The sequence below is a fragment of the Pseudoliparis swirei genome, chromosome 12 (genome assembly GCF_029220125.1).
Source record: "Pseudoliparis swirei isolate HS2019 ecotype Mariana Trench chromosome 12, NWPU_hadal_v1, whole genome shotgun sequence".
In the NCBI taxonomy this organism is placed as follows: domain Eukaryota; kingdom Metazoa; phylum Chordata; class Actinopteri; order Perciformes; family Liparidae; genus Pseudoliparis; species Pseudoliparis swirei.
In genome coordinates, this window is record NC_079399.1 from 22919694 (window position 1) to 22946148 (window position 26455).

Genomic DNA, 26455 nt, shown 5'->3' on the forward strand with positions numbered 1-26455 from the left:
GGATCAACTGGAGGGACCTAAGAGATTTATTAGAGCAGCCTGCTAATAAGGAGTTGCAGTAATCCAGTCTCGAAGTAACGAACGCGTGAACCAATTTTTCTGCATCTTTTTGAGACAAGATGTGCCTGATTATTGAAATATTACGTAGATGAAAGAATGCAGTCCTTGAGATTTGCTTTACGTGGGAGTTAAAGGACAAGTCGATCAAAGATAACGCCAAGATTCTTTACAGTGGTGTTGGATGCCAGGGCAATGCCGTCTACAGAATCCACATCACCAGATAATTGATCTCTGAGGTGCTCAGGGCCGATTAAAATTACTTGGTTTTGTCTGAGTTTAACATCAAGAAGTTGCAGGTCATCCATGTTTTATGTCTTTAAGACATGCTTGAATTTTACAGAGTTGGTTGCTCTCCTCTGGTTTTATCGATAAATATAGTTGAGTGTCATCTGCATAACAATGAAAGTTTATGGAGTGTTTCCTGATAATATTGCCCAAAGGAAGCATGTATAAGGTAAATAAAATTGGTCCAAGCACAGAACCTTGTGGAACTCCGTGATTAACGTTGGTGGTTATCGGCGTCATCGTTTACAAATACAAACTGAGATCGATCTGATAAATAGGATTTAAACCAAATTAGTGCCGTGCCTGAAATGCCAATCGACTGCTCCAGTCTCTGTAACAGGATGTCATGGTCAATGGTGTCGAATGCAGCACTAAGGTCTAACAAGACCAGGACAGAGAGGAGTCCTTTATCTGCTGCCATTAAGAGGTCATTTGTAATTTTCACCAGTGCCGTCTCGGTGCTGTGGTGTTTTCTAAATCCTGATTGAAATTTCTCAAATAAACTATTATGATGTAGAAAGTCGCACAACTGATTTGCGACCACTTTCTCAAGGATCTTGGAGAGGAAGGGGAGGTTAGAGATCGGTCTGTAGTTAGCCAATACCTCTGGATCCAGAGTGGGCTTCTTCAGGAGAGGTTTAATAACAGCCACCTTGAAGGAGTGTGGTGCGTGGCCTGTTAGCAGAGACACATTGATAATATCTAATAGAGAGCCGCCAATTAAAGGCAAAACGTCTTTAAGCAGCCTCGTCGGGATGGGGTCCAAGAGACAGGTAGGCGTGTTCAAGTAGAAACCGTTGAAAATAATTGGTCACGGTTGATAGGAGAAAATCCTCAAATATACACCAGGGCATACAGCGGTTTCCAAGGCCATTCCACTTGAGAACAGATTGGCACTGGTTATGGGCAAGAGATTATTAATCTTGTCCCTAATAGTTAAAATCTTTTCATTAAAGAAGTTCATAAAGTCATTACCACTAAGGTTTATAGGAATGCTCGGCTCCACAGAGCTGTGACTCTCTGTCAGCCTGGCTACAGTGCTGAAGAGAAACCTGGGGTTGTTTTTATTTTTCTATTATTGATGAGTAATAGGCTGCTCTGGCATTACGGAGGGCCTTCTTATATGTTTTAAGACTATCTCGCCAAACTAAGCGGGATTCTTGAGATTAGTTGAGCCATATGCGTTCAAGCTTTCGTGACGTTGCTTCAGTTTGCGGGTCTGAGGGTTATACCAGGAGCAAACCTCCTCTTCCTCACTGTCTTCTTCTTCAGAGGGCTATCGAGTCCAGTGTCATTCTCAGAGAGCCTATGGCACTGTCAACAAGATGATCAATCTGGGACGGACTAAAGGTAGACCAGGAGTCCTCTGTTATATTGAGGCGTGGTATCGAATCAAATACAGAAGGAATCGCTTCTTTAAATTTAGCTACAGCACTATCAGTTAGACATCTAGTGTAGAAACTTTTGACTAACGGAGTACACTCCGGTAGTATAAATTCAAAAGTTATGAGGTTGTGGTCTGACAGAAGAGGATTCTGTGGGAAGGCGTTCAAATGCTCAATGTCACGCCATAAGTAAGAACAAGATCAAGCGTGTGGCCAAAGCTGTGAGTGGGTTTCTGTACTCTCTGACAGAAGCCAATCGAGTCCAACAAGGAGATGAATGCAGCACTAAGGCAATCATTATCAACATCCACATGGATATTAAAATCTCCAACAATAATAACTTTATCGGTTTTAAGAACCAAACTTGATATAAATTCTGAGAATTCAGATATAAACTCTGAATATGGACCTGGTGGCGGTACAGAATCACAAATCGAATTGGCTGTAGTGTTTTCCAGGTTGGATGTGAAAGACTAAGAACAAGGCTTTCAAATGAGGTGTAGTGTAATTTTGGTTGAGGATTAATTAATAGGCTCGATTCAAAGATGGCTGCTACTCCACCTCCTCGACCGGTGCCTCGAGGAATGTGAGTATTAATATGACTTGGAGAGTCGATTCATTCAGGCAGACATATTCTTCATGGCTCAGCCAGGTTTCAGTTAGGCAACATAAATCAATGTGATTATCTGATATTAAATCATTTAGTAACACAGCTTTAGATGACAGAGATCGAATATTTAGGAGACCACATTTAATAGACCTATTTTGTTGCACTGCTGAAATAATTGTGTTAACTTGTATAAGGTTATTGTGTACGACTCCTCTTCTGCTTACTTTTGATTTATTTAATTGAAGTGGCCGTGGGACAGACACAGTCTCTACTCTAAAGTCATGGGTGGGTAACTGCTCGAATGGAAGAGCAGAGAAGGGTGTTAAACTACAACTCTGCTCCCGGTTCCTGATCTGAACCCTGGGTTGTCATAGATTAAGTCCGGTGATCAACTTGGTCATATTCGCAGAAATGAGACGCTCCGTCCAACGTGGGATGAATGCCGTCTCTCCTCATCAGATCAGGTTTTCCCCAGAAAGTCTTCCAGTTGTCTCGTAGCCCACATTATTCGCTGGGCACCACCTCGACAGCCAGCGGTTGAAAGACGACATTCGGCTATACAATTCGTCTGTCTGCAAATTTGGGAGAGGGCCAGAGAAAATTACGGTGTCCGACAACGTCTTGGCATAAGCACACACGGATTCCACATTAATTTTAGTGAGTTCCGAGCGGCGGGCTCGGGCGTCATTACCACCGGCGTGTATTACAATCTGACTGTATCTCCGCTTATCCTTAGCCAGCAGCTTCAAACAAGACTCCACACATGAACATACAGGTGCACACACACACACACGTCAAACACACACATGAACATACAGGTGCACACACACGTCAAACACACACATGAACATACTGGTGCACACACACATCAAACACACACATGAACATACAGGTCCACACACACACACACGTCAAACACACACATGAACATACAGGTGCACACACACACTCGACAAACACACACATGAACATACAGGTGCACACACACATCACACACACACATGAACATACAGGTGCACACACACATCAAACACACACATGAACATACAGGTGCACACACACACACACATCACACACACATGAACATACAGGTGCACACACACATCAAACACACACATGAACATACAGGTGCACACACACACATCACACACACACATGAACATACAGGTGCACACACACATCAAACACACACATGAACATACAGGTGCACACACACACACACACATCACACACACACATGAACATACAGGTGCACACACACATCAAACACACACATGAACATACAGGTGCACACACACACACACACATGAACATACAGGTGCACACACATCAAACACACACATGAACATACAGGTGCACACACACACACACACACACATGAACATACAGGTGCACACACACATCAAACACACACATGAACATACAGGTGCACACACACACACACATGAACATACAGGTGCACACACACATCAAACACACACATGAACATACAGGTGCACACACACGTCAAACACACACATGAACATACAGGTGCACACACACACACACACATCACACACACACATGGGGACATTTTAATTAATTAAACTCAACATCAAAACAGTGCAGAGAAGAGACGTGAAGGAGAGGAGAGGTGGAAGGAGGGAGAGGAGAGGAGAGGAGAGTGAAGGAGAGGAGAGAGGAGAGGAGGAGGAGACATGAAGGAGAGGAGATGTGAAGGAGAGAGAGGAGAGTGAAGGAGAGGCGAGGAGAGGAGAGCCAGGAGAGGAGACGTGAAGGAGAGGAGACGTGAAGGAGAGGAGACGCGAAGGAGAGGAGACGTGAAGGAGAGGAGAGTCAGATTGTAATACACGCCGGTGGTAATGACGCCCGAGCCCGTCGGTCGGAAGTCACTAAAATTAATGTGGAATCCGTATGTGCTTATGCCAAGACGTTGTCGGACACCGTAATTTTCTCTGGCCCTCTCCCAAATGTGCAGACAGATGAATTGTATAGCCGAATGTCGTCTTTCAACCGCTGGCTGTCGAGGTGGTGCCCAGCGAATAATGTGGGCTACGTAGACAACTGGAAGACTTTCTGGGGAAAACCTGATCTGATGAGGAGGCGGCATTCATCCCACGTTGGACGAGCGCCTCGTTTCTGCGAATATGACCAAGTTGATCACCGGACTTAATCCATGACAACCCAGGGTTCAGATCAGGAACCGGAGCAGAGTTGTAGTTTAACACCCTTCTCTGCTCTTCCATTCGAGCAGTTACCCACCCTTGACTTTAGAGTAGAGACTGTGTCTGTCCCACGGCCACTTCAATTAAATAAATCAAAAGTAAGCAGAAGAGGAGTCGAACACAATAACCTTATACAAGTTAACACCATTATTTCAGCAGTGCAACAAAATAGGTCTATTAAATGTGGTCTCCTAAATATTCGATCTCTGTCATCTAAAGCTGTGTTACTGAATGATTTAATATCAGATAATCACATTGATTTATGTTGCCTAACTGAAACCTGGCTGAGCCATGAAGAATATGTCTGCCTGAATGAATCGACTCCTCCAAGTCATATTAATACTCACATTCCTCGAGGCACCGGTCGAGGAGGTGGAGTAGCAGCCATCTTTGAATCGAGCCTATTAATTAATCCTCAACCAAAATTACACTACACCTCATTTGAAAGCCTTGTTCTTAGTCTTTCACATCCAACCTGGAAAACACGACAGCCAATTCGATTTGTGATTCTGTACCGGCCACCAGGTCCATATTCAGAGTTTATATCTGAATTCTCAGAATGTATATCTAGTTTGGTTCTTAAAACCGATAAAGTTATTATTGTTGGAGATTTTAATATCCATGTGGATGTTGATAATGATTGCCTTAGTGCTGCATTCATCTCCTTGTTGGACTCGATTGGCTTCTGTCAGAGAGTACAGAAACCCACTCACAGCTTTGGCCACACGCTTGATCTTGTTCTTACTTATGGCGTTGACATTGAGCATTTGAACGTCTTCCCACAGAATCCTCTTCTGTCAGACCACAACCTCATCACTTTTGAATTTATACTACCGGAGTGTACTCCGGTAGTCAAAAGTTTCTACACTAGATGTCTAACTGATAGTGCTGTAGCTAAATTTAAAGAAGCGATTCCTTCTGTATTTGATTCGATACCACGTCTCAATATAACAGAGGACTCCTGGTCTAACTTTAGTCCGTCCCAGATTGATCATCTTGTTGACAGTGCCATAGGCTCTCTGAGAATGACACTGGACTCGATCGCCCCTCTGAAGAAGAAGACAGTGAGGAAGAGGAGGTTTGCTCCCTGGTATAACCCTCAGACCCGCAAACTAAAGCAAACGTCACGAAAGCTTGAACGCATATGGCGTTCAACTAATCTGGAAGAATCCCGCTTAGTTTGGCGAGATAGTCTTAAAACATATAAGAAGGCCCTCCGTAATGCCAGAGCAGCCTATTACTCATCAGTAATAGAAAAAATAAAAACAACCCAGGTTTCTCTTCAGCACTGTAGCCAGGCTGACAGAGAGTCACAGCTCTGTGGAGCCGAGCATTCCTATAAACCTTAGTGGTAATGACTTTATGAACTTCTTTAATGAAAAGATTTTAACTATTAGGGACAAGATTAATAATCTCTTGCCCATAACCAGTGCCAATCTGTCCTCAAGTGGAATGGCCTTGGAAACCGCTGTATGCCCTGGTGTATATTTGGAGGGCTTTTCTCCCATCAACCGTGACCAATTATCTTCAACGGTTTCTACTTCGAACACGTCTACCTGTCTCTTGGACCCCATCCCGACGGGGCTGCTTAAAGACGTTTTGCCTTTAATTGGCGGCTCTCTATTAGATATTATCAATGTGTCTCTGCTAACAGGCCACGTACCACACTCCTTCAAAGTGGCTGTTATTAAACCTCTCCTGAAGAAGCCCACTCTGGATCCAGAGGTATTGGCTAACTACAGACCGATCTCTAACCTCCCCTTCCTCTCCAAGATCCTTGAGAAAGTGGTCGCAAATCAGTTGTGCGACTTTCTACATCATAATAGTTTATTTGAGAAATTTCAATCAGGATTTAGAAAACACCACCGAGACAGCACTGGTGAAAATTACAAATGACCTCTTAATGGCAGCAGATAAAGGACTCCTCTCTGTCCTGGTCTTGTTAGACCTTAGTGCTGCATTCGACACCATTGACCATGACATCCTGTTACAGAGACTGGAGCAGTCGATTGGCATTTCAGGCACGGCACTAATTTGGTTTAAATCCTATTTATCAGATCGATCTCAGTTTGTATTTGTAAACGATGACGCCTCGATAACCACCAACGTTAATCACGGAGTTCCACAAGGTTCCATGCTTGGACCAATTTTATTTACCTTATACATGCTTCCTTTGGGCAATATTATCAGGAAACACTCCATCAACTTTCATTGTTATGCAGATGATACTCAACTATATAGATAGATAGATAGATAGATATATACTTTATTAATCCCCAAGGGGAAATTTGTCGAGTCAGTAGCAGCAACACAAGAATAAAAACAAAACACAAAATATAAGAAGGGTTAGGGTGATCTGGCAAGAGGTGAACTGTTGTAGAGCCTCATAGCCGTCGGCAGGAATGTTCTCCTGTATCTCTCCTTGTGGCAGCGGAGCGTGAGGAGACGTCTGGAGAAAGTACTCCTCTGTCCCTGTAGGAGGTGGTGGAGAGGGTGGTCCGGTTGTCCAATATGGACACCAGTTTCTTCAACGACCTCCTCTCCACCACCTGTTCCAGGTGCTCCAGCTGGCAGCGATGATGGAGCCAGCCTTCCTAACCAGTTTGTTAAGACGGCTGGTGTCACCGGCTCGATGCTGCTCCCCAGCAGACAATGGCAAAGTGCAGCACACTGGCGACAACCGACTGGTAGAATAACTCCAGCATCTTGCTGCACACGTTGAAGGATCAAGCTTTCTCAGGAAAGAGTCGACTCATCCCCTTCTTGTACACAGCGTTGATGTTGGCCTTCCAGTTCAGTCGGCTGTCGGTGGAGACGCCCAGGTACTTGTACTCCTCCACCATGTCCACGTCCACCCCAGGACACTCAGAGGTGTAGGAGCTGTCGCCTTCCTCCTGAAGTCCACCACCATCTCTCTGGTCTTGGCCACGTTCAGCCGCAGGTGGTTCTCATCGCCCACTTTACAAAGTCACTCACCACGGCCCTGTACTCCTCCTCCCGTCCATCCCTAATACCCGACCACTGCAGAATCATCAGAGTACTTCTGCAGATGGCATGACTCCGTGTTCTACTGGAAGTCACTGGTGTACAGGGTCAAGAGGAACGGAGACAGAACAGTTCCCTGTGGGGCTCAACATCACTGACCACCGCCCAGACAGCACACGGCCCATTCTGACAAACTGTGGTCTGCCTGTGAGGTAGTCAGTGATCCAGGAGATGGTGGACGGCCCACACTGCCACCGCAGCTTCTCACTCAGCAGCAGTGGCTGGATGGTGTTAAATGCACTGGAGAAGTCAAAGAAAGTGACTCTCACAGAGACATCGGTTCCATCCAGGTGCGACTGAGCTCGTTGCAGCAGGTAGATGATGGCGTCGTCCACTCCCACATGAGGCTGGTAAGCAAATTGCAGAGGGTCCAACGATGATTTCACCTGCGGCCGGAGGTGGGCCAAGACCAGCCTCTCCAGCACCTTCATCACATGGGAGGTGAGGGCGACCGGTCGGTAGTCGTTGAGGCCAGATGGTGCTGACTTCTTTGGGACAGGGACCAGGCACGACGTCTTCCACAGCACCGGGACTTCCCCCAGCCTCAGGCTGAGGTTGAAGAGGCGCTGCAGGACACCAGACAGCTGGGTGGCGCAGGTCTTTAGGACCCTGGGGCTGATGCCATCAGGACCTTCAGCTCTGCGCTGATGTAGTTTCTATAGTTTCTATAGTTTCTATCGATAAAACCAGAGGAGAGCAACCAACTCTGTAAAATTCAAGCATGTCTTAAAGACATAAAAACATGGATGACCTGCAACTTCTTGATGTTAAACTCAGACAAAACCGAAGTAATTTTAATCGGCCCTGAGCACCTCAGAGATCAATTATCTGGTGATGTGGATTCGGTAGACGGCATTGCCCTGGCATCCAACACCACTGTAAAGAATCTTGGCGTTATCTTTGATCGGGACTTGTCCTTTAACTCCCACGTAAAGCAAATCTCAAGGACTGCATTCTTTCATCTACGTAATATTTCAAAAATCAGGCACATCTTGTCTCAAAAGATGCAGAAAAATTGGTTCACGTTCGTTACTTGAGACTGGATTACTGCAACTCCTTATTAGCAGGCTGCTCTAATAAATCTCTTAGGTCCCTCCAGTTGATCCAGAATGCTGCAGCTCGTGTTCTCACTAAAACTAAGAAAAGAGATCACATCACTCCTGCACTAGCTGCTCTGCACTGGCTCCCAGTAAAATCAAGAATCACTTTTAAAATTCTTCTCTTAACGTACAAAGCCTTGATTGGTGATGCACCATCATATCTTAAGGAGCTTGTAGTACCATATTGCCCACTAGAGAGCTACGCTCACTAAATGCGGACTACTTGTAGTTCCTAGAGTCTTAAAAAGTAGAATGGGAGCCAGAGCCTTTAGTTATCAAGCTCCTCTTTATGGAACCAGCTTCACCTTCAGTCCGGGAGGCAGACACAGTCACCTCGTTTAAGAGTAGACTTAAGACCTTCCTCTTTGACAGAGCTTATAGTTAGGGCTGAATCAGGTTTGCCCTGGTCCAGCCCCTTGATATGCTGCTATAGGCTTATAGCTGCCGGGGGACGTTTAGGATGCACTGAGCACCTATCTCCTCTTTTTTCTCTCCTTAGGGATGAATGTTCATCTCTCCATCACACGTTACTAACTCTGCTTTCTCCCCGGAGTCCTTTTGACTTCACGTCTCATGGGGTCATCGGACCCTATGAGACGGCATAGATCCTATCTGCCTGATGGATCATCGAGGTCTGGGTCGTGGAATTCCTGCTCATGACTACGCCACTGTCCTGTTGAGACTCCGCCCACTGTTGAGACTCCGCCCACTCCTCCTCCCCACCGCCATCTGCCTGATGGATCGTGGAGGTCTCCATCGTGGAATATGCCTACTATGAACTATTCATACACTCTGTCATATTCATTGAATGTATTTTAACTCTAAATCTGTCCTTCTGGTCACATGACATCTATTGCATCTGTCCATACTAGGAGAGGGATCCTCCTCTGTTGCTCTCCTGCAGGTTTCTTCCCTTTTTTTCCCCCTGAAGGGTTATTTGGGAGTTTTTCCTGGTCCGATGTGAGGTTTTGGGGCAGGGATGTCTATGTGTACAGATTGTAAAGCACTCCGAGACAAATTTGTAATTTGTGAAATTGGGCTATACAAATAAACTGAATTGAATTGAATTGAATTGAGAGGAGACGTGAAGGAGAGGAGACGTGGAGGAAAGGAGACGCGAAGGAGAGGAGATGTGAAGGAGAGGAGAGAGGAGACGTGAAGGAGAGGAGAGGAGACGTGAAGGAGACGAGACGTGAAGGAGAGGAGAGGAGACGTGAAGGAGAGGAGAGGAGACGTGAAGGAGAGAAGAGGAGACGTGAAGGAGAGGAGAGGAGATGTGAAGGAGAGGAGACGTGAAGGAGAGAAGAGGAGACGTGAAGGAGAGGAGAGGAGACATGAAGGAGAGGAGAGGAGATGTGAAGGAGAGGAGACGTGAAGGAGACGAGACGTGAAGGAGAGGAGAGGAGACGTGAAGGAGAGGAGACGTGAAGGAGAGGAGAGGAGACATGAAGGAGAGGAGAGGAGACATGAAGGAGAGGAGACGTGAAGGAGAGGAGAGGAGACGCGAAGGAGAGGAGACCTGAAGGAGAGGAGAGGAGATGTGAAGGAGAGGAGACGTGAAGGAGAGGATACGTGAAGGAGAGGAGACGTGAAGGAGAGGAGGTGAAGGAGAGGAGACCTGAAGGAGAGGAGAGGAGACGTGAAGGAGAGGAGACGTGAAGGAGACGAGACATGAAGGAGAGGAGACGTGAAGGAGAGGAGACGTGAAGGAGAGGAGACGCGAAGGAGAGGAGACGTGAAGGAGACGAGACATGAAGGAGAGGAGACGTGAAGGAGAGGAGACCTGAAGGAGAGGAGAGGAGACGTGAAGGAGAGGAGACGTGAAGGAGACGAGACATGAAGGAGACGTGAAGAGAGGAGACCTGAAGGAGAGGAGAGGAGACGTGAAGGAGAGGAGACATGAAGGAGACGAGACATGAAGGAGAGGAGACGTGAAGGAGAGGAGAGGTGAAGGAGAGGAGAGGAGACGCGAAGGAGAGGAGACCTGAAGGAGAGGAGAGGAGACGTGAAGGAGAGGAGAGGTTCCTATATTTATCCCGTCGGCTATGAAGAGTTATCAACAGTAGAGAAGTGAAGAGGGGGGGGGATCACAGGAGTGTGTGTGTGGACACAGGAGTGTGTGTGTGTGTGTGTGTGTGTGTGAGTGAGTGTGAGTGTGTGTGTGTGAGTGTGGGTGTGTGTGAGTGTGTGTGTGTGTGTGAGTGTGTGTGTGTGAGTATGGGTGTGTGTGTGTGTGTGTGTGTGAGTGTGTGTGTGTGTTTTGGTACCGCACTAAATGTACACTACCAGTAGAGTGTGTGTTTCAGTCTCTTCACCCTGAGCTCCAACATGTGGTTCACCTCTAGAGTTACGTGTCTCCTCCACTTTAACAAGAACTGATGCTGTATGAAGCTGACCGGGTTTATTTTCTCTCCTCCTCCCCCTCCTCCTCCTCCTCCTTCCCTCCTCCTCCTCTCCTTCCCTCCTCCTCCTCTCCTCCTCCTCCCCCTCTCCTCCTCCTCCTCCTCCTCTCCTCCTCCTCCTCTCCAGCAGTGAGCCCTGGGCTGGATGGGTCCCACCATGCCCCCCAGTAAGAAGGCCCAGAGCCCCAGTAGCGGCGCCGGCGCCTCTCGGGGCTTGAGCCCGTCGCTCCGGCAGGGCGGCGCCGCCACGTCGGAGGCGGACGCCGCCGACCTGTCGCTGTCGCTGTGCGCCTCCTTCTCGCGGGCGGAGGACGAGGAGCTGGCCGGCCTGTCCGCCTCCTTCTCGCGGGCGGAGGACGAGGAGCTGACCAGCCTGTCCTGGCTCCAGAGCACCGACCTCCTGAACAGCTTCAGCCACTCGGGTCTGCGCAGCGTGTCGCCGCTGCAGGACCCCGACGGGCCGCGCCGGCCGCGCTCGCCCTCGCCGCCGCCGGCCCGACGACGCCGCCGGCGACACGGCGCCTGCGACGGGCGGCGGGCGCCGACAGGAAGCCGCCGTACTCCTTCAGCTGCCTGATCTTCATGGCCATCGAGGACGCGGCCGACAAGCGGCTGCCGGTGAAGGAGATCTACGGCTGGATCCTGGAGCACTTCCCGTACTTCTCCGGAGCGCCGACCGGCTGGAAGAACTCGGTGCGCCACAACCTGTCGCTCAACAAGTGCTTCAAGAAGGTGGACAAGGACCGCAGCCAGGTGAGCCGCGCACAGGTGCACGCCACGCGGAGGATTTGGGTTATTTGGGATATTTTGTGATAATTATGATTATTTTGTGATATTTCGCGATATTTTGTGATATTTTGTGGTATTTTGGGATATTTTTGGTTATTTTGGGATATTTTGGGATATTTTTGGTTATTTTGTGATATTTTATGATATTTTGGGATATTTTTGGTTATTTTGGGATATTTTGTGATATTTGGGGATATTTTAGGTTATTTTGTGATATTTTGTGATATTTTGGGTTATTTTGTGATATTTTGTGATATTTTTGGACATTTTGGGTTATTTTGTGATATTTTGTGATATTTGGGGTTATTTTGTGATATTTTGTGATGTTTTGGGTTGTTTTGGGATATTTTTGATGATTTGGGTTATTTTTGGATATTTGGGGATATTTTGGATGATTTGGGGTTATTTGGGGTTATTTAGGGTTATTTGGGGTTATTTTGGATGATTTGGGGTTTTGGGTCCTGGATGAATCGGGTCCTTCATAATCGTGTTGACGTGATCCGGTCGGACTTGGTTCTCGGTTAATGTGATGAAGTCTTCATGGGGAGATCGATATCGCTCATGTTGGATGTGCTCATCGTAAACGGCTCCCCCTGTCACCGCGCCGGCCGGCGATGGTTCCTCCTGACCGCCCGGCCCCCTGGTGGCCGGAGCTGCTCGGTTTTCGCTCTGCTGCTGGTCACACACACTCAGTAACATGTGACGAGAGAACATACCTAGAGCGAGCAGCAGCCATCGAGTTGTTCCTGGTGTGAGGTCAAAGGTCAGAGGTCAAAGGTCAGGGAGGTCTCCTGTGTACAGAGGTTGTGTACTTGATATGGCGCCGTACGTGATGGCGGCTGTGTTGCGAGCTCCCGGATTTTGTAGTAGTTTTTTGTTATTTATTCTTCTTATTGCGACTATTTTTGCACAAAACGTTAGCAGCCAGTTAACGTACGACAGATGCACACTTCTGGAGATTGGATCGGCAGTTGCTCGCCGCCTACCAGAGTTTTTCAACTCTTACTCGGACGTCCCGCCAGGAACAGTAGCGGAACTATCTCCGTCCATTTAGGCGCGATCTCACGAAACGCCGCCGACGGAGGGGAAGCGAGCTGGCGTGCTGGTTAGGCTGAGACGCCGAGCCAATCGACCCCACTACCCACCATTTTACTGGCAAATGTACAGTCTTTGGACAATAAGCTAGCGAGCTACAGGCTCGTATTCAATTCCACCGGAAACTAGGACAACTGCATCATCTGCCTTACGGAGACATGGATGTCGGAGGAGGTTACCGACTCAGCCATCGAGCGGCAGGATTTTCCGCCCACCGCGGACAGAACAAAGACTCTCTGGTAAAGATCGTGGAGGGGTATGTCTCATGATAAACAGATCTTGGTGCAACCAAAGTCATGTACATACTCTCAAGTCGTTCTGTTCCCCGGACCTGGAGTACCTAATGCTCATGTGTCGACCATTCTGGCTACCGCGGAGTTTACAGCAGTCACCGTAACTGCTGTGTACATTCCGCCTCAAGCTAACACGGACATAGCGCTGAAGGAACTCACGGGCGATCAGCGAGCAGGAGTCGGCACACCCGAGGCTGCTTTCATTGTGGCGGGGACTTCAACAAAGCGAACCTGAAGAAAGTTCTCCAAGTTCTACCAACACATAAAAGCAACACGAGGGGCGGATTCTCGACCACTGCTACACTCCCTTCCGGGATGGATACAAAGCCCTCCTCCGCCCACCGTTCGCAAATCGGACCACCGCCCATCCAACTACTCCCGCCTACAGGCAGAGGCTTAAGCAGCAACCAATCGCTGTGAAGGAAGTGCAACGCTGGTCGGACCAATCGGAGTCTATGCTACAGGACTGTTTTGAACGTGCTGACTGGGATGTGTTCAGGGTCGCGTCGGACAACAACGTCAGTGAGTACGTGTCCTCAGTCACCGGGTTCATCAAGAAATGCATAGATGACGTTGTTCCTACCAAGTCGGTTCGGTTATCCCAACCAGAAACCGTGGATAAATGGCGATGTTCGCGCTGCACTCATACGCGTAACACCGCCTTTGACTCCGGGAATATGGCGGAATACAAAAGAGCCCGCTACGACCTCCGTAAGACCATCGGCTCTGCCAAGCGGGAGTTCAGGAACAAGGTGGAGGAAAAGCTCAAGAGCCATGACGTGAGAGGTGTGTGGAAGGGCTACAGACAATCACGGACTTCAGAGGAAAACCAGCGGTGAAGAGAACTCCTCTACCTCCCTCCCAGGCGAGCTAAATACATTCTTTGCTCGGTTCGGCGTGAGCGGCAGCCCGCCGAAGGCAGCGCCGCCGAGGAGACCAGCCTGCTGATCATCTCAGAGGCTGACGTGCGCAGAGCCTTCAAGCGGGTGGACATCCGGAAGGCGGCAGGTCCCGACCACATCCCGGGCGCCCTCAGAGCATGTGCAGACCAGTTGGCAGGAGTCTTCGCAGACATCTTCAACCTCTCCCTGTCCCAGGCTGTTGTTCCTGAGAGCTTCAAGATGTCCACCATTGTGCCTGTCCCCAAACACCCCAAGGTAACCTGCCTGAATGACTGGAGACCCGTAGCCCTCACCTCGATTGTCAGTAAATGCTTGAGAGGTTGGTCAAGGACTTCATTTGTTCCATGTTGCCTGCCACGCTGGACCCATGGCAATTTGCATATCGTCAAAACAGATCCACCGGACGACGCATTGCCATGGCACTTCACACCGCCTTTCCCACCTGGAGGAGGAACTGTTGTGTGCGAATGCTGGTTGTGGACTACAGCTCAGCGTTCAACACTATTGTTCCCGCCAAGCTCGACACCAAGCTCAGAGGTCTAGGCCTGCACTCTACCATGTGCAGCTGGATACTGGACTTCCTGTCGGGCCGCCGCCAGGTGGTGAGGATGGGCGGTACCACCTCAGAGCCGCTGACCCTCAACACGGGAGCCCCTCAGGGATGCGTGTTGAGCCCTCTCCTCTACTCCTGTACACCCACGACTGCACGGCCATGCACAGCTCCAACGTCATCATCAAGTTTGCTGACGACACAACAGTGTTGGGGCTGATCACCCACGCAACGAGACAGCCTGTAGGGAGGAGGTTGGATCACTGGTACAGTGGTGCCAGGAGAACAGCCTCGTCCTCAACGCCAAGAAGACCAAGGAGCTGATCGTGGACTACAGGAAGCGGAGAGGAGAGCACACCCCATCTCCATAGACGGAGTTGCAGTAGAGGGTCAGCAGCTTCAAGTTCCTCGGCGTGCACATCTCCGAGGACCTCACATGGACCACGCACACCACTCACGTGGTGAAAAGGGCCCAACAACGCCTGTATTTCCTTAGGCGACTGAGGAAATTCAACATGGCCCCCGCATCCTCAGAACATTCTACACCAGTACCATCGAGAGTGTTCTGACAGGTTGCATCACCGTCTGGTACGGGAACTGCACCGCCCTGGAGCGTAGGGCACTACAGAGGTGGTGCGGTCGGCACAGTACATCGTTGGAGGTGAGCTTCCTCCATCCTGGACATATACACCAAGCGGTGCGTGGCCAGGGCCAAACGGATGATGAAAGACAATAACCACCCCGCCACAAACTGTTCACCCTTCTACCGTCAGGCAGGCGATACCGCAGTATCAAGTGCCGACAAACAGACTGAGGGACAGCTTCTTCAGTCAGGCCATCAGGCTGCTGAACAAGGACTGAGACCCTCATTAACACTACACACCAGAACATATTCTGTGAATATCTATGGCCATGGTGTATATTTTATTACATTGTTTATATATATATATATTGTATATATATATTGTATGTATATACATATATATATATATATAGTCTCAAAAAGTGTATATTTTATTACATTGTTTTATATATATATATTGCCATGATGTATATTCTATTACATTGTTTTATATATATATTGTTAATACTTTCTTCTTTTTTTTGTGTGGATATTGTATAGTTTATTCTCATTCTTATTCTTTTTTTAGTCTGCTACTGCTGTCGGGTGTTTTGCACATAAGAATTTCACGAACCGATTATACTTGTATAAAAGGGGATGTGACAATAAAAACTTGAAACTTGAAACTTGAAACTGTGACATGAGGCCTCTTGTGAGGTCAAACTATGTCATTATAATGCAGTAATGAGCCGTTGGATCTGGTTCTATAGAGCGTCAAACTCATGTTCAGCATCATGGCCGCCTCTTAAAGGGCCGGCGTACCTGACACTCTGTATAAACTACTCCCGAACATATTGTTAGATAACTCTCTTCTTTTTATTATTGTTTATTCAAGAGGAGAAATATTTTACACAAGAACATTTCTCTAATATTATAACACAAATCCATTTAATTTGTAACCTTCAAAATAAAAGCACAGGATATAAAGGTGATCACATGTAGCGCTGCAACTAACGATTATTTTGATAATCGATTAATTGGTTGATTATTTTATCGATTAATCGATTAATCGGATAAAAAAACTAAAAAACTTTAATTTGCAACCCTTTATTCAAAACAGGGTCCGTACGGTCATGGAAAACCTGGAAAAGTCATGGAATTTTTAAATGGCTATGAGCAGGCCTAGAAAAGTAATTGGAAAAAATAAAATCCCAAAATATTTGGGTAAAGTAATGCAAATTTGTTTTATTCAAATTTTAATTTACACGGTATATATACGGTATGCTTTGAAATTCTCATTGTTATTTTAAATACTACATCTTCTCACTTTGTCACGTATAGACAGAGTTTTCACAAAATGTTTAATCATGGAAATGTGGTTTAAAGTCATGGAAAGGTCCTGGAGACCCACTGGTCACCATGGTGATGAACCTGTTCACTGGTCACCATGGTGATGAACCTGTTCACTGGTCAGCATGTGGATGAACCTGTTCACTGGTCAGCATGTGATGAACCTGTTCACTGGTCACCATGGTGATGAACCTGTTCACTGGTCACCATGTGGATGAACCTGTTCACTGGTCACCATGTGATGAACCTGTTCACTGGTCACCATGGTGATGAACCTGTTCACTGGTCACCATGGTGATGAACCTGTTCACTGGTCACCATGGTGATGAACCTGTTCATTGGTCACCATGAGGATGAACCTGTTCACTGGTCACCATGTGGATGAACCTGTTCACTGGTCACCATGGTGATGAACCTGTTCATTGGTCACCATGGTGATGAACCTGTTCACTGGTCACCATGGTGATGAACCTGTTCATTGGTCACCATGAGGATGAACCTGTTCACTGGTCACCATGTGGATGAACCTGTTCACTGGTCACCATGGTGATGAACCTGTTCATTGGTCACCATGGTGATGAACCTGTTCATTGGTCACCATGAGGATGAACCTGTTCACTGGTCACCATGTGGATGAACCTGTTCACTGGTCACCATGGTGATGAACCTGTTCACTGGTCACCATGGTGATGAACCTGTTCATTGGTCACCATGGTGATGAACCTGTTCACTGGTCACCATGGTGATGAACCTGTTCATTGGTCACCATGAGGATGAACCTGTTCACTGGTCACCATGTGGATGAACCTGTTCACTGGTCACCATGGTGATGAACCTGTTCATTGGTCACCATGGTGATGAACCTGTTCATTGGTCACCATGAGGATGAACCTGTTCACTGGTCACCATGTGGATGAACCTGTTCACTGGTCACCATGGTGATGAACCTGTTCACTGGTCACCATGGTGATGAACCTGTTCATTGGTCACCATGGTGATGAACCTGTTCACTGGTCACCATGTGGATGAACCTGTTCACTGGTCACCATGGTGATGAACCTGTTCACTGGTCACCATGGTGATGAACCTGTTCACTGGTCACCATGTGATGAACCTGTTCACTGGTCACCATGGTGATGAACCTGTTCACTGGTCACCATGGTGATGAACCGTCACAAACAGACTGACAGCTCTCCTCTCCTGAGCAGTGGTTCCCATGTGGCCCCGCCCCCTGAACAATATCAGAGACGTGTTCCGATGTATTATGTTTTTCACCTGGCCCGCTGCCGTTGAGATTGCAGTGAGACGCGGAAAAAATGTGAAGTGGTGTTCACAATAAAACATCTTTGATGAGACGTGTCGCGTCTCGGCCAATCAGCGTTCAGATGTCGACAGCGTTTGGGAAGTTAGGTTAGCTTGCATGTTAGTCCGCTACATCTGCTGCTGTCACGCTGCACGGTGTAGCGATGCTAACAAAGTACCCGTACGTTAAACACGATGTGATTCAGCATATTTTTAGTATCGATACTTCATTAAAAGAGCGATCAGAGCGCACGCTGCTCCGCTCAGTCAAATGCTGTCTGCACGCGCAGCGCTCACAGCGAGTGGGGGCGTGGCTTATCTCCGTTGCCTTTCTCCGTGGAAAAATATTTTCCGCTATCCGCCACGGAATAAATAACCACGTTTTCTACGTTATCCTCTTGTGGAAATGCCACACACGTCGTGACATGTAGCCAGTGGCGTCCCTAGGCTAAAAAACCCGGGGCTAAAGCCCCGGATGTTTTTTAATTAGCCCCGAATGTTAATTAAAAAAAAATAAAAAAAAGATTTGGCACACAAGTGGTTAACACCTCCAGGTCGCACGTGACGTCATTCACTCATAACAGCGGAGTCAGACTGGCAGCAGGCGCACGTAACAGCAAGCTTCGCGCACCCAGGTGAGCACACTCTCACTAGAAAAACTCACTAGCACTCAGCTCCGTGAATGTCTCCGACGACGTGAAGGACTTCTGCATCCAGCGCCACGTGAGCAGCAGCAGCCAATTAGATTCATCAACAGAGGAGCAGCTCAGCGCTGATTGGCTCTCACAACGCAGCGTTCCGTCTCTCCCTCCCTCTTGTTTCTCCTGCTCCGCTCTGCGCTCAAATCTACTTTGTTTATACTCCGTGACTTATTGAGCGCCGTAAGAATCGCGCGACACAACGAATCGAGAATGGAATTCGTTGCCAACTATTTTAATCATCGATTTTTATCGATTTTATCGATTCGTTGTTGCAGCCATAATAACATGTCTTTCAAGCCGTAGTGTAGCTGTGGGGGTGTGGCCTGACCCGGCTGGGACTCAGGTGTTTGACCTGTGTCTCAGGTGTTTGACCTGTGTCTCAGGTGGTTGACCTGTGACTCAGGTGGTTGACCTGTGTCTCAGGTGGTTGACCTGTGACTCAGGTGTTTGACCTGTGTCTCAGGTGGTTGACCTGTGTCTCAGGTGGTTGACCTGTGTCTCAGGTGTTTGACCTGTGACTCAGGTGTTTGACCTGTGTCTCAGGTGGTTGACCTGTGTCTCAGGTGTTTGACCTGTGTCTCAGGTGGTTGACCTGTGTCTCAGGTGATTGACCTGTGACTCAAGTGTTTGACCTGTGACTCAAGTGATTGACCTGTGTCTCAGGTGGTTGACCTGTGACTCAGGTGTTTGACCTGTGTCTCAGGTGTTTGACCTGTGTCTCAGGTGTTTGACCTGTGACTCAGGTGTTTGACCTGTGACTCAGGTGGTTGACCTGTGTCTCAGGTGTTTGACCTGTGTCTCAGGTGTTTGACCTGTGTCTCAAGTGCTTGACATGTGTCTCAGGTGTTTGACCTGTGACTCAGGTGTTTGACCTGTGTCTCAGGTGGTTGACCTGTGACTCAGGTGTTTGACCTGTGACTCAGGTGCTTGACCTGTGTCTCAGGTGGTTGACCTGTGTCTCAGGTGTTTGACCTGTGTCTCAGGTGGTTGACCTGTGACTCAGGTGTTTGACCTGTGTCTCAGGTGTTTGACCTGTGTCTCAGGTGTTTGACCTGTGACTCAGGTGTTTGACCTGTGTCTCAGGTGGTTGACCTGTGTCTCAGGTGTTTGACCTGTGACTCAGGTGTTTGACCTGTGACTCAGGTGTTTGACCTGTGTCTCAGGTGTTTGACCTGTGTCTCAGGTGGTTGACCTGTGACTCAGGTGCTTGACCTGTGTCTCAGGTGTTTGACCTGTGTCTCAGGTGGTTGACCTGTGTCTCAGGTGCTTGACCTGTGTCTCAGGTGCTTGACCTGTGACTCAGGTGTTTGACCTGTGTCTCAGGTGGTTGACCTGTGTCTCAGCTGTTTGACCTGTGTCTCAGGTGCTTGACCTGTGTCTCAGGTGCTTGACCTGTGACTCAGGTGTTTGACCTGTGTCTCAGGTGGTTGACCTGTGACTCAGGTGTTTGACCTGTGTCTCAGGTGTTTGACCTGTGTCTCAGGTGGTTGACCTGTGTCTCAGGTGTTTGACCTGTGACTCAGGTGTTTGACCTGTGTCTCAGGTGTTTGACCTGTGTCTCAGGTGGTTGACCTGTGTCTCAGGTGGTTGACCTGTGACTCAGGTGTTTGACCTGTGACTCAGGTGTTTGACCTGTGTCTCAGGTGGTTGACCTGTGACTCAGGTGTTTGACCTGTGTCTCAGGTGTTTGACCTGTGTCTCAGGTGGTTGACCTGTGTCTCAGGTGTTTGACCTGTGACTCAGGTGTTTGACCTGTGTCTCAGGTGTTTGACCTGTGACTCAGGTGTTTGACCTGTGACTCAGGTGTTTGACCTGTGACTCAGGTGGTTGACCTGTGTCTCAGGTCTTTGACCTGTGTCTCAGGTGCTTGACCTGTGACTCAGGTGGTTGACCTGTGTCTCAGGTGTTTGACCTGTGACTCAGGTGTTTGACCTGTGTCTCAGGTGTTTGACCTGTGTCTCAGGTGGTTGACCTGTGACTCAGGTGTTTGACCTGTGTCTCAGGTGCTTGACCTGTGTCTCAGGTGTTTGACCTGTGACTCAGGTGTTTGACCTGTGTCTCAGGTGCTTGACCTGTGTCTCAGGTGTTTGACCTGTGACTCAGGTGCTTGACCTGTGTCTCAGGTGTTTGACCTGTGACTCAGGTGTTTGACCTGTGTCTCAAGTGCTTGACCTGTGTCTCAGGTGTTTGACCTGTGTCTCAGGTGGTTGACCTGTGACTCAGGTGTTTGACCTGTGTCTCAGGTGGTTGACCTGTGACTCAGGTGTTTGACCTGTGTCTCAGGTGGTTGACCTGTGTCTCAGGTGGTTGACCTGTGACTCAGGTGTTTGACCTGTGTCTCAGGTGCTTGACCTGTGACTCAGGTGTTTGACCTGTGTCTCAGGTGTTTGACCTGTGTCTCAGGTGGTTGACCTGTGACTCAGGTGTTTGACCTGTGTCTCAGGTGGTTGACCTGTGTCTCAGGTGGTTGACCTGTGTCTCAGGTGTTTGACCTGTGACTCAGGTGTTTGACCTGTGTCTCAGGTGTTTGACCTGTGTCTCAGGTGTTTGACCTGTGACTCAGGTGTTTGACCTGTGTCTCAGGTGTTTGACCTGTGACTCAGGTGTTTGACCTGTGTCTCAGGTGCTTGACCTGTGTCTCAGGTGATTGACCTGTGTCTCAGGTGGTTGACCTGTGACTCAGGTGTTTGACCTGTGTCTCAGGTGTTTGACCTGTGTCTCAGGTGTTTGACCTGTGACTCAGGTGTTTGACCTGTGACTCAAGTGCTTGACCTGTGTCTCAGGTGTTTGACCTGTGACTCAGGTGTTTGACCTGTGTCTCAGGTGGTTGACCTGTGTCTCATGTGTTTGACCTGTGTCTCAAGTGCTTGACCTGTGTCTCAGGTGTTTGACCTGTGTCTCAGGTGGTTGACCTGTGTCTCAGGTGGTTGACCTGTGACTCAGGTGCTTGACCTGTGTCTCAGGTGATTGACCTGTGACTCAGGTGGTTGACCTGTGACTCAGGTGTTTGACCTGTGTCTCAGGTGTTTGACCTGTGACTCAAGTGCTTGACCTGTGTCTCAGGTGTTTGACCTGTGACTCAGGTGTTTGACCTGTGTCTCAGGTGGTTGACCTGTGTCTCAGGTGTTTGACCTGTGTCTCAAGTGCTTGACCTGTGTCTCAGGTGTTTGACCTGTGACTCAGGTGGTTGACCTGTGACTCAGGTGTTTGACCTGTGTCTCAGGTGTTTGACCTGTGACTCAGGTGTTTGACCTGTGTCTCAGGTGGTTGACCTGTGTCTCAGGTGTTTGACCTGTGTCTCAAGTGCTTGACCTGTGTCTCAGGTGTTTGACCTGTGTCTCAGGTGGTTGACCTGTGTCTCAGGTGTTTGACCTGTGTCTCAGGTGGTTGACCTGTGTCTCAGGTGTTTGACCTGTGACTCAGGTGGTTGACCTGTGTCTCAGGTGGTTGACCTGTGACTCAGGTGTTTGACCTGTGTCTCAGGTGTTTGACCTGTGTCTCAGGTGGTTGACCTGTGACTCAGGTGTTTGACCTGTGTCTCAGGTGTTTGACCTGTGACTCAGGTGGTTGACCTGTGTCTCAGGTGTTTGACCTGTGACTCAGGTGTTTGACCTGTGACTCAGGTGGTTGACCTGTGTCTCAGGTGTTTGACCTGTGTCTCAGGTGTTTGACCTGTGACTCAGGTGGTTGACCTGTGTCTCAGGTGTTTGACCTGTGACTCAGGTGTTTGACCTGTGTCTCAGGTGTTTGACCTGTGTCTCAGGTGGTTGACCTGTGACTCAGGTGTTTGACCTGTGTCTCAGGTGCTTGACCTGTGACTCAGGTGGTTGACCTGTGACTCAGGTGTTTGACCTGTGTCTCAGGTGGTTGACCTGTGTCTCAGGTGATTGACCTGTGACTCAGGTGTTTGACCTGTGTCTCAGGTGCTTGACCTGTGACTCAGGTGGTTGACCTGTGACTCAGGTGTTTGACCTGTGTCTCAGGTGGTTGACCTGTGTCTCAGGTGATTGACCTGTGACTCAGGTGTTTGACCTGTGTCTCAGGTGCTTGACCTGTGACTCAGGTGGTTGACCTGTGACTCAGGTGTTTGACCTGTGTCTCAGGTGGTTGACCTGTGTCTCAGGTGTTTGACCTGTGTCTCAGGTGTTTGACCTGTGTCTCAGGTGTTTGACCTGTGACTCAGGTGCTTGACCTGTGTCTCAGGTGGTTGACCTGTGTCTCAGGTGTTTGACCTGTGTCTCAGGTGTTTGACCTGTGACTCAGGTGCTTGACCTGTGTCTCAGGTGGTTGACCTGTGTCTCAGGTGCTTGACCTGTGACTCAGGTGCTTGACCTGTGTCTCAGGTGGTTGACCTGTGACTCAGGTGTTTGACCTGTGTCTCAGGTGCTTGACCTGTGTCTCAGGTGGTTGACCTGTGTCTCAGGTGGTTGACCTGTGACTCAGGTGTTTGACCTGTGTCTCAGGTGCTTGACCTGTGACTCAGGTGTTTGACCTGTGTCTCAGGTGTTTGACCTGTGTCTCAGGTGGTTGACCTGTGACTCAAGTGGTTGACCTGTGTCTCAGGTGTTTGACCTGTGACTCAGGTGCTTGACCTGTGACTCAGGTGCTTGACCTGTGACTCAGGTGTTTGACCTGTGTCTCAGGTGGTTGACCTGTGTCTCAGGTGCTTGACCTGTGACTCAGGTGTTTGACCTGTGTCTCAGGTGGTTGACCTGTGTCTCAGGTGTTTGACCCAGTGGACTGACCCAGCCAAACGGTGGTTAGCGGTTAGCTCCTCCGGCGTGGAGTCAGTCTGTGTGTTACAGCGATACGAGAGCCTCTTCAATAGTTGATGATGTCAGAGCCCCCCCCCCCCCCCCATGGCTCCTCCTGTGATTGGTCTGATTCAGCTCCACGCCGCCTCCAAAAAGACGCTCTGGGTAACGGGAATGAATCCCTCACTCAATTAGCGCCAGATTAATACCGGAGGGGGGGGGGGGGGGATCAATGCTCCATGTTTAGTTTATAGAGATTATGCTGGAGGGTGTGTGTGTGTGTGTGTGTGTGTGTGTCATCTGGCCCTTGACTACCACGGCACAGTTTCTCTTGTATACATATCGCCATAGTAACTAGGTTGCAGTTTACATAAAAGTATGCTGTTGCCGGAGCAACGGGAAAACTCATTTGGCTCTACTGGCGTGTGTGTGTGTGTGTGTGTGTGTGTGTGTGCATGTGTGTGTGTGTGTGTGTGTGTGCTGAGGTATGGGAGTCTATGTCCTCATTATGTGTTATATGTACTGTTTCTGTGTTTCTGTGTGTGTGTGTGTGTGTGTGTGTGAGTGTATGTGTGTGTTCCTGTGTGTGTGTGTGTGTGTGAGTGTATGTGTGTGTTCCTGTGTGTGTGTGTGTGTGTGAGTGTGAGTGTATGTGTGTGTGTGTGTGTGTGTGTGTGTGTGTGAGTGTGTGTGTGTGTGTGAGTTTCTGTGTGTGTGTGTGAGTGCATGTGTGTGTGTGAGTGTATGTGTGTGTTCCTGTGTGTGTGTGTGTGTGTGTGAGTGTGAGTGTATGTGTGTGTTCCTGTGTGTGTGTGTGTGTGTGTGTGAGTGTGTGAGTTTCTGTGTGTGTGTGTGAGTGCGTGTGTGTGTGAGTGTATGTGTGTGTTCCTGTGTGTGTGTGTGTGTGTGTGTGTGTGAGTTCCTGTGTGTGTGTGTGAGTGTGCGTGTGTGAGTGTGTGTGTGTGTGTTCCTGTGTGTGAGTGTGAGTGTGTGTGTGTGTGTGTGTGTGTGTGTAGAGAGCCCATGTCTTCCTGTCCATACAAGACAGCACGTTAATTAACCCTTCAACCCCCCCCCCCTCTCACACACACACAACATGCATGTCTGACACACAAGTGCACACAGATACACACACACACACATACACTGAGCAGCGTGCACACACACACACATACACTAAGCAGTGTGTACACACACACACACACACACACACATACACTTAGCAGTGTGTACACACACACACACACACACACACACCGGAATGAGGGCACGTCTCTGCAGACTCCACCTGCCGAGCGACGCTCTGAAGCAGCCATTACTGGATCTGCCTCTCTCTCCCTCTATCTCCCCCTCTCTCTCCCTCTCTCTCCCCCTCTCCCTCTCTCCCCCCCTCTCCCCCTCTCCCTCTCTCTTCCTCTCCTCTCTCTCCCCCTCTCCCTCTCTCTTCCTCTCCTCTCTCTCCCCCTCTCGCCCTCTCTCTCCCTCCCTCTCCCCCTCTCCCCCTCTCTCCCCCCCTCTCTCTCTCCCTCTCCTGCTCCCTCTGTTCTCTCCATCATGATATTACAGCATTATAACCCAGAGGGGTATGAAACCTGTTTAAAAGCCCAGCAGCTGCTGAAGGGACGCAGGTTGCCATGGTTACATCCTTTAGTTGTAGTGTTGCTCAATCTCATCCAGAGACATGTCGGGTTAACGCTGTGTAGTATTGTGTAAACACTACACACACATCTACACACAGCATGCAGACCATGTGACCCAGGGGACGAGGTCACGACCCCCTGCTTCAGCTTCCTCTTCCTTGAATCTGTGTATCAGAGTTGAATCTACAGTCGACCTCTGACCTCTAACTCTCCGTGATGAATCGTTTTCTCACACTTTGCTCTCAACTTTGAGAGTTTGCCAGAAAACGGAGAAAAAGTCCCTTTGAGCTGCTGTTGCCAAGGCGACCGCTCTAACCCAGGTGACGGGCCCTTCCTGCGAGCCGCGGCCCGTGATTGGCCTATTGACCCGGGGGGTCTGCAGGTTGAGCGCTGTGATTGGCTGGCAGGAGATTCTGTAGAGAGCATTGATTTAATCGTCTGGCAACACACACACACACACACACACACTGGGTGTGGGGGCCCCGTGGGGGTCACCTCTGTGGGAGTGCATGTGTGTGTCATATCATCCTCTCCAGGAGAGGCGTTGCTGGCAGGAATAGAAGCATCCCAGGAGCATGCTGGGTAATATCATGCTCCATGGGGAACTTTACACACACACACACACACTCAGCACATATGGCCCGCAGCACGGCTCACATACTGTTGGCAGAAATGAGCAGCGCACGCTTCCTATTGGCTCCTGGCCCCCAGGTCACATGACCCTCCATCACTAGAGGAGGACCATGAACATACGTGTGGATCTCTGACCGCAGCTCAGGAGCAGAGCCTTCAGTCATGTTTCCGTGCGTTGGATAGGACGCCACACAGCCTCCTCTTCCTCCTCCTCCTCCTCCTCTTCCTCGGGGTGCTCGCCATCCTTTCATCCCCGGTTGCGTATCAGATGTTTAGATCGTTGTTCATGTCTGTGGCCATATTCAAGAATAACATTAAAATAAGAAAAGAGCCGAGGAAACGTAGCTGTTCTAACAGCGAGGGCTTCTTTGAACACGCGTGATCCCCGTGTGACGGTCATGTGATGGTCATGTGATCATGTGACGGTCATGTGATGGTCATGTGATCATGTGACGGCCATGTGATGGTCACGTGATCATGTGACGGTCATGTGATGGTCATGTGATCATGTGACGGCCATGTGATGATCACGTGATCATGTGACGGTCACGTAATCACGTGACGGCCATGTGATGGTCACGTGATCACGTGACGGTCATGTGATGGTCACGTGATCATGTGACGGTCATGTGATGGTCACGTGATCATGTGATGGTCACGTGATCATGTGATTGTCACGTGATCATGTGATGGTCATGTGATCACGTGACGGTCATGTGATGGTCACGTGATCATGTGACGGCCATGTGATGGTCACGTGATCAAGTGACGG

General features: G+C 48.9%; 1 protein-coding gene across 1 annotated transcript in view; it reads left to right on the plus strand.

Annotated features, from left to right (window-relative positions):
- The window catches only part of LOC130202463 (forkhead box protein N3-like), an 88847-nt gene that overhangs the window by 38866 nt on the left and 23526 nt on the right, over positions 1 to 26455 (plus strand). Inside the window, 2 exon segments of the mRNA XM_056428016.1 lie at positions 11240 to 11603; positions 11606 to 11865. Coding sequence (XP_056283991.1) covers positions 11258 to 11603; positions 11606 to 11865 — 606 coding nt within the window. The 5' untranslated portion in view covers positions 11240 to 11257.